Genomic DNA, 13,022 nt, shown 5'->3' on the forward strand with positions numbered 1-13,022 from the left:
AAGAAAAGTCTAAACAAATTAAAGTAGATGGCATTGTTTATGTTTAAAAACAGCAAACTATACTTAAACAAAACTCAAACGTTTTTTTACACATTCAAGGGTTGCTTACAAAAGCGGGCTTCTAGTTGATTTGATTACGTTTTTCTAAATACGAAGATTTTAGTGGAAATGTACGTGTTTGGGAAGTAATAGACAAAGGACTTTGGTTGTGTATTACTAGTACTGTACACACCTGTTGTACAGAGTTCTATGTGTCGTTCTGATTAGTTTTGATGTTGTTTAACGTGCCTCAAATTGACTGAGCAAGATATTGATATCAACATGATAATTTTGTGGTAGAAGTATTGCTTTAAAATGCACAGTCAGTGCTAGTGGAGTCATCTTATGTTAAATGTAAAATGGTAGACGTGTGTACGACTCAGGAGCAGTTATACAGCTTATAAAAGTCGCGAGTTAAATGCATACAGTGTGTTGTGTTTGAGGATTTATGGATCCAGTTGCTGCTTTTCGATCCCATTACGACTATTTTTAACATGTTTGACTTTAAGGACTTGGATTGATGCCACCGTTTTTGAAATTAAGAAAATTAAACAAATAGACAAATCAGATATGAAGTCATATATGGGCTGTTGAATGAAGGTTTCAATAATCTTTTACTCTGTTCCCAGCTTAATTGACTGTGATAGCAAATACAAAAGCAACATTTCAGAAAGCCGCCGGTTGAAACATTTATCGACAGTGGGAGAGATAAGGGCATTTATGAGGGGATTTTATTTCACTTTTTAATGGCGTTGCTTAATTTTTTGTTCTCTGTTCCAGATCTGCAGCTCGTAAATCATCGTCTCGCTTTGAAATGGCCAAAAGCAAGATGGATAGCATCGAGCGGAGCGGAGTGGTGGCACTCATACTGCTGTGTCATCTAACAAAGGTAGGAGAGTCTGTATGCAAACAGGCAGAACACTGAAAAACACACCAAATACGGGTTTGGTGACAGTTGCCTTATTTTAGAAGTAAATAAAATAAAAAATAAAAACATGAATCAAAAATAAAGTTAAAATGTGTTATAAAAAGAAACAACAAAATAAAAATACATATATGTAGTAACATATTAAAATGTATTTGAAATGTCCAATAAAATAGAATGTATTAATAAATCGGATTTGTTTTCGTGTTAGCAGTGTTGTGATTTCACATTTACTTAAGTTCTATTCTTCAGTGTACATTTTATGCACTTGTACTTAAAAGCCTCTTGGATCAGTTGAAAAATGCCTCCTGTCACAAAGCTGAAAATGATGTGGATCTCACAAGACAGAGACGCTTCAAATATATGCAGACCTTATACAATATGATGTATTGCTTTACAATAAACTACCAAACAGTATATAAAGGAGTTAAAATATTTACAAAATCCACAGCAGTCAAATCTAACATACATGTGGCATATACTGTGCTGCACCACTACCTACCAGAGAGCAATTGCCGCGAAACAACTCAAATAGCAGCTATGCAAAACATCTATAAGTAGCGATCTGTGCCCAAATTCCACTTTGTCCTTTTATGTCGGAAACTCGATTGTCGTCTTTTTCAAATACATTCTAAAACGGTCCAAAGCTGTGATCCTTCAAATTTAAAATAAATACAAAATCTTTCATTGCTTTTCCTGAACTTCCTGTCCGTATTAGTGTTGTCAGTGTGAGTGATCTGATTACACGTAAATGTGCTTATCTCGTGCTATTTCCTATTTTTTCATGGCCATTTTTGTCAAGAGCCAGGTTATGACATCATCAGAAGATGAAATTGGCATCCATATGCTGATGATGTCATAATTGGACGGCTTTGATTATGACCTCATCGTGACCTCATCAGCAGATGAGGTCACGATGAGGTCATCATCAAAGCCATTGGCATTCCGAACATGTGTGCAGGTCAAACGGATTTACTTCATACACTTACTTCGACGGAAACCTACATTCATCATAGGAACAATACAGTCCCCTACAGACAAAAAGTCTACTCAAAACATTTACCGTCTTCTTCAAAGAAATACAGTCTTGCACAAACACACTTTCATTATTCTACCTACGCTCAATTTAAGACTAAAACAGACTTGTGCCATGGCTGGAATAGTGATCCCAGCAGTGTGTGAGCAGGTCAGCTGCAGACAGGAGAAGGAGGAAGCCGCTCAGAGGCTATCAGAGGCCCAAAGCACGCTGTGCAGCAGAAATACTGCATTGGAGGGGGGAATTAAACACTGGGAGTTCCTATATGGACTTCTGGACAAGCATACACGTGTCCTGGCAGAGAAAAACAAGTACTTTGAGGTGAATTGGCCTAAACACGAGAATATGTTGAATACAAGGATCCAACAAAGGGACGCTGTAATCAGGGGTCTGACAGAAGCCAACAAGACCCTGTCGAGAGAAAATGTCGACTTGGTGGGAAAAGAGCAGAGCTGGCAGGATCAGATCCGCCACAGGGACGCTGCAATCGTGCGTCTGAACAAGGAGAAGGAGTTTCTCTTTCAGAAGCTTGCAGTGACCACAAAAAAATACAATGTACTGAAGGTGGAATCTTTAAACATCCTGGCTGAGAAACCAGAAATGAGTCAAATGGTCCTGCAAGAGGAAAAAGCAGTGTCCTGAGTCAAAACACGGGACAAGCGATAAAAGGAATGAGGAAGATAAAAAGTCACTGGCAGAGAAGTTCAGAAAAGACATGGCTGAGAAAAAAGAAAGCTGGGCTTCTTTAACCAAACTGATGAAGGAGAAACTCCAGAAGATTGAGGACAAGAAGACGCATCTGGAGGAAATGCCCACAAAGGTCCTGCCTGAGAAGCAAGAGAGCTTGGCAGAGGAAGTCAACTTGAAGTCTGAAGTCCTCAAACTGGAGGAGAAGGTCACTGAGGACTCGGCTGTGAAACAACATAGCGTGGAGACAGTAGTGGTGACAGAATTAAAACAGGAGGAGACATCCACAAAGGACCTCGTTGACAAACCAAATTGCTCTGAGATGAAAGTCACGATGATGATCGAAGTGAAAGAGATGGAGGACAACCTGGCCAATGAAGTCCACAGCTGTGGAACCGAAGAGTTGGAGGCTGAGAGGAAATACCTGGAAGAGTTCCCCTACTTACCGACGACCGGAGCAAGACGGGTCGTGCTGCAGGACCAGGAGAGCAGACAGGAGGATACACTTAGCTTGGCAGCAGCGGTGGGGACATTAGTAAAAGAGAGGACTTCTGAAATAAAGTCCATAAAGGACCTAGTTAGGAAACCAAATAGCTGGAAGATGAAAGTAACAGAGGTGGGGGACAACCTGGCCAATAAAGACCAGGGCTGCGAAAGCAAAGTGAAGAAGGGGGAGCATGAGGAGAAGGACCAGGAGGAGTTACCCCACTTGAAGAAGACCCAGGCAGGAGAGGCAAGGCTGCAGAAAAAGATAAGAAGAAAGGAGAAAAAACAAGAGAGGAGACGAGACAAGGAGAATGCAGGCCGCTGCTAGTTGTTCACGACAACAGTAGCTCCCTTTTATCCCCCCTCTTCACCTCTCTTCCCCTCCCTTAACCCTCCTTCATCTTCCTCACCCCACCTCCATCTACCTCATGCCCATCTTTTATCTGCCCTTCTTCCTTACCCTCTCTATAGTATTTTTGCATTGGGGTTTCTCCTGGAACGCAGGTTTTCCCACTTTATATCCAGAGGCATTTCTTATGCCCTCTTGATATAAACAAAAAAACTCAGTTAAAGAAATACCTCCATCCACCTCAACTCCCTCCCTCTGTCCACCCGTCTCCCTCACCCACTGCCCACCCGTCTCCCTCCCTCTGTCCACCCGTCTCCCTCACCCACTGTCCACCCGTCTCCCTCACCCACTGTCCACCCGTCTCCCTCACCCACTGTCCACCCGTCTCCGTCTCCCTCACCCACTGCCCACGATTTACAATAAGTGCAAAAACCATAGAGATTCCTACTCCGAACAACAGAAAGTGCAAATATATTCACTTCAAGAAAGTAATTCTGACCTGAAGTGAATATATCTGCACTTAGTGTTGGCGCTGGTGAATTAGATACAAGTCCTAAATTAACTTTTTTAATTGTTTTAATTGTATTGCCAAGGTACAAAAAGCCAGGCATTAAAGTCAGCTATATGCATTTTCATTGAATACAAATAAACTAAAGCATTTCATTAAAACTTAAAAAGTCTATGTTCAATGTCTCCACCTCACTTAAACATAAAGAGTACATACATTGTTATATGATATTTTGTTGACTAGAAAGTTAAAGTACTGCCAAATGTGAATAATGCACTGTGTCGTTTAAAGGGCTGCCCGCGACTCAAACATGTGCTCGTCTAACAGCAGTCGTCAATTCAGGCGATTAGTCGACTAATCGTCTCACGTTTATGATTTATCATTATTATTATTATTATTATTATTGAACTGATGAACTTAAACTTTATTATTGAAAAATCCCACAAGATGTCCGGTAATTACAGGTTCAGTATTGTTAACTTCAATATGGGTTATTATCTTTAAATAAAAACATTTAGCTGTATAAACCCCACTATCAATTAAAAACTTTGCTTAGTACTCAAAACTGAATATAGAGATTTTTTTTGAAAACTGATTACATAAATATTATTATTATAACTGCACTATTTCACTATTTTTCCTTTTGTATTTACTTGCACTATTTTTTTAGTTTTTCAGTTTTATTGTGTTGCACTGTTGGAGGAGCTTGGGACCTAAGATGTCATCGTCATAACTTCACATGTTGACTCATGTAAACATTTTAAGTAAACATTATATTTTGAACCATCAGTGATGAGTGAACACAATGTTACCTGGAGCAGTTGTGCTCATTCATTTACCACATGGACCATAAAGACCAAATACATATAGAAGTATCAAAGAATGTACTGTAGTAGTAAAACACTGACACATGTTTGGACACCAAATGTTATTTTAATGTTTATTCCTAAGTAAGTACATACTTCCTTGTGTTTCCTTAAGCAGGGTTTTGACCAAATGACCTGTATGTGTAGAAGAGCATTTTTACAGTGTGTTGTAAAATATAGTGTAATACCATATGACTGCAGCCTGTCGTGTTGTTTTTCATCAGGGTAATTGGATTTATGATGTAGTGAAATATACTTAGCAAACATTGTATTAGCTTTGGTTTGACATATTTAGACTTGCTTATGTCAGTTTATGTTGTGTAAAAAGCTGTTTTTAGGTTTGTGTCTGCTTGTCCTATTTTCCACAAATGGATTTAATGGAAGCTTGTGTATGTTAGCCTCCCCTTTCTGGCGTTATAAGGAGGAAATCATGGACAGTCTTTCTTTAACGCATCCCAAAAGAGTCAGAACACACAGCTGAAATTGAGTCCAGACATATGCTTGCACGCAAATACTTTTTCTGGCATGAAGCTCTGTGGCCATACTGTAGATTTCAAAATAATATTATTACTACACACACGCCAAGATCTGTTTGGAAAAAGAACGATATTGATTAAAGCAGGAACTGAACAGATGTATTCCGCCCGTCTATCCTTCTTTACAGATTTTTGTAACGGCAAGCCTGGAGCTGAATGAAACCCAGCAGCAGCATCCGACCAACGTCTACCACGACATGGGAGTCACCAGGAACAAGATAGCGACAGCACAGTTTGAGTGCTACCAGAAGATAATGAAGGACGATCCCCAGGGAAGAGAAGGTATGCTTCATGTTTCTGAACTGAAGCTGTGGAGTTGGAACACGCTGATCGCAGTAAATCTAAGCTAATACCTTGCAGCATCTCAGCTAAAGATGGAAAATACATAGTTCATTGGTCCCCAAGGGGATATTCAATTTTCCTTTGTTGTTGATATACAGTTAAAGTTAAAATGCACATGCACAATCAGGACTTTTACCCAGAAATACACAGATGCACAAAGCAACGACCAAGCATCTTGTTCCAAAGCCAGACCCCTACAGACTAAGCTAGCTAGTAAAATTTGTTTAACTAATTTGTATTAGTTATATACTTCAATTTTCTTGCACATTTAACACATTACACCCTTTGTCCTTGGTTGTAGATCCTGTGTGTAACCGCACCTGGGATGGCTGGCTGTGTTGGGACGACACCACTGCGGGGGCTAACTCGGAGCAGCACTGCCCCGACTACTTCCAGGATTTTGATCCTTCAGGTAAGATATGTGGCCTACAGTAGCTCTAAAGGGGCATTTACACCAAGCTTCTTTGATATAACTTTAGAGCCAGAAAGAACACGATATACTTTTTATTTTTTTTGTATGGGAAAATGCAAATATTCCGAGCGGAGAAAGCTAGTTCAGTATCCGGTGTTAACTTTCACCCGCTGGAAAGCACCCCAACCCTTATCGAGGTCATTGCTTCTGATTTCCTTGATTCAAGGAAGAGGAGGTAACTGTGAAAGTTGTGTCTACAAACTGCTTCTAAAAAATCCTATTCACTTTGTGCTTACAGTGGTTGTCCAGTGCTTTAGTATTGCACTTCCATAAAGTTGTGGAAAATAACAAATATAGATCGATGATCAGAAATATAAACAGCCAAAGCGATGATATCCTTACCCTCACTTTGGATTTATATCCTACATCAGGGTTTTTTAAAGTGTTGGAAAGTGAGTCTCCTCCAGAGAGCATAAGAACAGCCGTGCCCCCCCCCCCTTCCCAATGTATTTACTTTTATTATTGTTGTGTTACAATTATTATTATTATTGTTGTTGTTAAAACATTTTTAACATTTTCAACATCGTGGATGAATCCTTATATGCTCCCGGCAACACACTGAACGTCAACTTTGCCCCCTCATTACACTCATCCCTAGTGGGAACAATTAGTCTGCCTCTTTGATGCGCACAGGCGGATGCAGGGATGCAATGTAGACAGGAAGTAGAAAATGCATTTCCTGCTGAAAATGTGTGCGAATGCTGTAAACTGTGTACATTTGTTGTTGAATTTAGCTGAAAATCTGAATATGTTATTAGTTGAATGGTCTCTGTAGCTGCTTTTAGTTACAGAGACCAAGTAAGTGTGTGGTTGAACTTAGCGGAGAAATGCAGAAAAGTGAAATGATTTGAATCAAATTATTACTGCTCAAATGCATTGCAATGACTTTGTTGAAAACTTGAAAGTGAAATGTTAAACTGGAAGAGTAAAAAAAAATAGTGAAGAAGCTTAATATTTAAAAGAAAAGGTTTAAAAAAAGGTATAAACAACAACATGTACTGTATAGCCTCAATGTCCTGAAATAGCTGAATAATGTAATAGTTGAATGGTTTCTGTAGCTGAAAGTAGGCTGAAGGAGATAGATATTAAATATAAGTAGTAGTGAATGAATGTTATCAAACACCTGTGTGTGTGTGTGTGTAAGCCCAGAGATCAAAGGTTACCATGGTGAGGACGTTATCAAACACCTGTGTGCGTGGGCCCAGAGATCAAAGGTTTCCATGGAGATGTGCTGTGAAAGGAGAGCCTTTCTATTGTTCTGAATGAGGGATAAACCTCTTACATTTCTAACTTTTGTTTAAAAACGGTATCTGCTTTAGGTAATGTCAATGCGTGGAGGATGTCAGGACCGTGAGGAGCGTCTGAGTCTGCTTTTTGTGGACTTTCGGGTCAATAATGTGGCATTTTTGGCAGATTAACTAAAGGTGTGCAGCTGCTGCTCTGAGGAAAGATCAGGCTGAATTTACAATGGGCCTTAATGGAGACATGTTGAACGTTTTTGTCACTTCATGCCCTCAAGAGGCATTTTTGTTTAATTGTTTTGCTTAATATTTTTCAACGTAGGAGAGGTTTTCCTAAGTTTTTCTTAAAAAATGATGTCCAAGGAGTGTAGGGTTTGGGAGCTATGGCAGGTTTAAAACATTTCTTTGGGTGAATTTCAAGCACTCCTCCACTCTGCTTTTGAGATCAGAGCACTCTAGACTTAACGAGCTGCGTAATACACACTAATGTTAAAATCTGAAGAAGGCCTCTTTACCAAGCTCCAAACTAAGTTAAATATCTCAAAAGGTGTAAATGATATCAAAAATCTGAACAATAAGTTATATAGCTGAATGTCTTGTGACCGTTTTAAAGTTGGAATGAAGTCTCTAGCTGAAAGTACGTGGAAGGAGTAGCATTTGGCGCACGGTGTAGGTAAAAGACGATTTGAAGGTTCCTCTCATTGAGTTACATGTTAAAAAAGACTTTAAAAAGCTGAGTATAACATATTTTGAAAAAGTTGAAAGTTTCCCATCATGTGCTGAAAAGGCTGAATATTTTTGATATTTGAATGGTTTCTGTAGCTGAAATTAGGCTTAAGTTATTCAACGGCAAAAAATGTACGGAAGAACTGAAATAAGAAGTTGAAGAATAAAGATTTGAAGAACTTTACACCACTAATTATTATGTAAAAGATTATTTCCAAGGCACACCTTTATGATCATTATAGAGAATAAATGAAAAACAGTTATGGAATAGCCTACTATATGACAGTGAAACAAGAATACAGTTTAAAAGGGGAGTGATTAATAAAATATCCATAAAGAAAAAGAAAATCTGTTTACAGTTGTTTCATATAGGTGTTGAGAGGTGTATCCAGATCTCTTAATTTTGCTCTCAAAGTGCACCAGATTGATGCATTTAACTTCAATATTTAAAGGGGACCTATCATGCAAAATGCACTTTTGTACGTGTTTTATACATGAATATGTGTCCCCGGTGTGTCAGGGAACTCACCAAGTGTCAGAAAACACAACCCTCTCTCTTTTCCTCCGTACCCAAATCTCTAAAAAAAAAGGGGCTGCAATGCTTTACAGCGCCCTCCGCCCGGACCTCGCCGCTTCCCGGGGCCGTGGACAAAGTGCTCGCTGCGCCCTCTCTCCCCCTCGGGGGAGGGACGGGGCCCCCTGTTCCCGGTGCGACTGTCGACCGGGGCGGACTGTCCTCAGTGCGCTTTATTGTATTTACAGACTGATCCAGATTTAAAATATCTCTGACGACAGAAACAAGGCGCTCCGCCTATATGGGCAACTCTCCACCTATCAGGGGAATGGGGGGTTGCCGTGGCATGGTAACAGCGTGGTAACATGACGCGGTGGCGAGGTCAGCTGCAGCTCATTTGCCACAGAATCAGCCCTTGCAAAAACAGGGCTGGAATAGGGCAAATAGAGCAAAACGAGGCATGGCTAAAATGCATGATCTGTTTGGTATTTTGAAAAAAAAACTTCACAGACATGTTTTATATAGGTATGGCCCTACAATATATTATTCAAATATAACGTGAAGTTTTTTTTTCAAAATACCAAACAGATCATGCATTTTAGCCATGCNCATACTCTAGATGTGTGTCCCCCCCATTAATTACTACGCGTCGGGATCCTGATCTGCCGACGAGGCTCCATTAAAATATAAATATTTTTTGTGAATTACTGAGTTTAGGCACGTTAATAACGTTTTAATGAAGTTGAATACAGTATATTCATATGTGTCAGTGATTTCATGTCAATTCGGCGAACATAAACATAAAATAATCGTGGTGAAGATGATGATTAAATTAGGATTAAAAATCGAGAGCCGGGCTGCATTTCCTCCCGTTCGTTTTTTTCGACTAAACAACATTATTTTGTTAAATAAAAAAACAGTAATGTTTTGTAAATGATTACATGTCTCTTATTTAGCACAGTAGTATGATATCCGTGACATATGGATCTTAACAAAGTTCCGCTGTACATCCAGCGTACTGTATCTGACTTTATTTCACATGAGCTCCAGTGTGGAACCCCACTGGATGCCCGGGTGGATCAATGATCCATTGCAGCTGACTTAATTATAATTACATCTATTTATCATGGGGGAGGTCTCAAGTCAAGCTGGAGGTTTTCCCTTGAGCGAGGGCAGATCACGTACCAATCACGGCCCTCGCGTTTCAAACTGTCTGAAATGAAGCGCTACATCTGTATCATCAGTTAGCCGAGATTCTTCCCGTTAATCTGGTATAACACATTAATAGGTTTTTAAATATTAAGATGCCCTGAGACACAGTGTCGTGAAAAAAAGAAAAAAAGACCAGCCGAAGGGGTCTTTGGGGCTTAACAGGTTCATGTAATAGCAGTTAAAACAGGACCGGTCAAATTTGACCGAGAACACCAAAGTAAGGGGGGGGAAACGAAGACAATAGGAGGGTTAAGAATTAAATAGATAATAACGTTTAAAATGTAAAAATAGAACGAGTATCTATAAACACATAAGAAATTAAAGTAAGAATGTACAATAACAATATAAAATAACATACAGATTTATAAACACAATAAGTTCAAATAAAATGTGCAATTAAAGATAGATAAGAAATTATTAACAAATATTTATAAAAAACAAGAAGTTAAAGTAAAAATGTGCACATTGTACTACAATATGGAACATGTTAATTAAACATTTAAAATAAATATTGTGTGGCATTCATTCAGTCTATTTTTACTTTATTATTATAATCTGTTATAGTACAAATCATCAATCATCTACTTGGATGCTTACTTGTCGTTGTAGTAGTAACTCCGAGCAACGGCATGTATGGTAGCTGGAATAAGAGGAAAGCCTGCAAAATAAAACATCTAAAGTGAATTAGAGTTGCAGTTAAGGCTAATAGACCTTGCAATAACACTTAAGTAAGTGTATCATTCTGGACTGAGACAACTTGTTATACTAATCATGTACTTAAAAGGCCCTTCAAGCCATAAGTAAGTAAACAAAACCTTATTTCTCTGTTCTATCAAACCGGAATAGGAGACTGACTACAACATAACCCAATAAAAAACAGACTCTTTCCCCAGCAGAGTGAGCGCATATCAATGACACAACTAATTATGCTGACTTACCCCAGCCCAGGAGATAATACCACATGAGGTGCTGCTTCTCCGCGAACACTGCCACCACGATGAGAGTGTGCAGGTAAATCCCCTCACACAGCATCCAGAAGTAATTGCAGGCAAACAGGTACAGATGAATGAACTGGGACACTTTACAGCTCGTCTGAGGAGGAAAATCACACACCCATAATTAATGAGAGCGGCCGTTTAACTCAGCTTCCGTTTTTTCCCTGAGCAGTAAACCTTTTGAAACAAACAAGCCTAAGGGTATGAAAAGCATATTTCTTAACTTATTTTTTTGGCAAAATTACACTATTTATCATAGCTATATTACTGATTTTCAACTTTTCAACGTTCCTTGAACAGAAAAGAAAAAAAAAAATGCATGCTTAAAACAGGGATATTTTAATTTAAATCACTTTATTCTATATGTCTTATTTAATATTCTGCCAGAAATCAACACTTCACACTAAAAAGATACTGTAAAAAAACATTAAATTCTGCATTTTTTTAAGACAATTGTGTAGCTTTGATTGATTTGACTCATACGAATAGTCACGTGTCAAAAACATCTAATAATTATTTGACATAAGGACAGGACATAAATGGTTTTAAGTAGTACACATATTAGCAGTCAATATGTTTAGCATGTGGAGTAATATATAATTAATAATTGTGGGCACACAAAATGTTCTATATGGATTCCACTTAACCATATTTGTTTAAAATAAATGATCAAAGAAGTTTGCGTATTTTTGTTTAACTGCAGAGAATGCTTTTTCTTGTTCTCTCTAGGAGGCCACAGTGAGAAAAATCTGACTGGAACAAAAAAACAAATCCTGAAACTGCTGGGGGCTCGGATATGAAATGAATAACTGAATCTCCTGACGCTATAATAAATGTATGTTTAAATACTGAAACAATGGTCACAAAAAGGAACAGCTCAAACCAAATGGGTACAAACCTTGGATGTAAAAAAAGTAGATGATTTATAAGCTAAAATATAAACATAAATACATGAACTTACTGGATTCCTCTGCACCAGCTCCTGGTTGTTTGCCACTCCTGTCAACCAAATCATGGTGATGACAGAGTTCAGAACAAAAGAGAAGAAGAGGTTTTTGTGAAGCGTGATCCTTTGGCAACTCAAACTCCTGCAAGAAGAGAAAGGAGACATTACATCATGGAGCTATAAAGTCATGCACTCAGTAGGACATATCTGCGTACAAAGCATGGTAGGAATAGATTTGGTGACTCACTTGAAATGGAAGAATATCCCCAGGGAGACGATGAGCGAGGTCAGGGACAGGCCATGTCCTATGAGAGCCAAGTAGAAGAGATTCATGGCCGTCTGGAAGGAAAAAAGAGACATGGATTAGATTATCTGCTAATGACTAATCATGTTGTGAGGCAATATTAATATGCTGTTGACGAGAAACCATATCCTTTACTCCTACAGTAAACCCCTAATGTATGGAGGGATGACCATGAAATCATGTTAAAGTGTGAATTAAGTTTATTAAATGTCAAAGAGTAACTGCTATATTGTGTCGCCAGAGAATGAAGTAACAATGATTAATGTAATGTGCAGTCCCATTGAGCAACAGTTCCCATTAATCCTCACTTTGGTCCATACTGAGGCACAATATATACGTCAATGGCCCGATTTCCATTTGCTGTGAATAATCATAATCTCCAGATGATTAATTGGGACGTTTTAACCCCCTGATCTTTCTTCCATCAGTGCCTTTAGCCCAAACGTTCCATCGAGGCACTACTCATGTACAAATTAGTCAATTGCCATTACAATTTCCATGGGACCCAGAGGCTTCCCCAGAGGATATATTTTTTAAATGTTCTTTAATTCCTTCAAAGTACACACGATTTGTTTCCTCCCTCGGGACAAACTGCACATTTTACTATATGTGTATATACAGATATACTGTAAATATCTATATACTATATTTTACTTTATAAACTCTGAATCTTGTAGTGCTTGAAAAAATACACACTGGCTAAGCCGGCCAGGTTATATGCCTTTTTGGAGCCCTTTTTTGCAATATTTATAAAAATATCAGTTTACGTTCTATTTCAACAATTTTATTCAGGAAACCTTATTTACTAAACATTTTAAAATAATTTAGAAAGGTTTTT

General features: G+C 38.5%; 1 protein-coding gene across 1 annotated transcript in view; it reads left to right on the forward strand.

Moving 5' to 3' along the window:
• The first annotated feature begins 789 nt into the window (after nt 1-789).
• The window catches only part of LOC104964991 (calcitonin gene-related peptide type 1 receptor-like), a 25,296-nt gene continuing 13,063 nt past the window's right edge, over nt 790-13,022 (forward strand). The window contains 4 exon segments of the mRNA XM_010793929.1: nt 790-928; nt 5,561-5,714; nt 6,076-6,189; nt 6,192-6,232. Coding sequence (XP_010792231.1) covers nt 854-928; nt 5,561-5,714; nt 6,076-6,189; nt 6,192-6,232 — 384 coding nt within the window. The 5' untranslated portion in view covers nt 790-853.

Source organism: Notothenia coriiceps, unplaced genomic scaffold (genome assembly GCF_000735185.1).
Source record: "Notothenia coriiceps isolate Sejong01 unplaced genomic scaffold, NC01 NC01_scaffold00001983, whole genome shotgun sequence".
Taxonomy (NCBI): domain Eukaryota; kingdom Metazoa; phylum Chordata; class Actinopteri; order Perciformes; family Nototheniidae; genus Notothenia; species Notothenia coriiceps.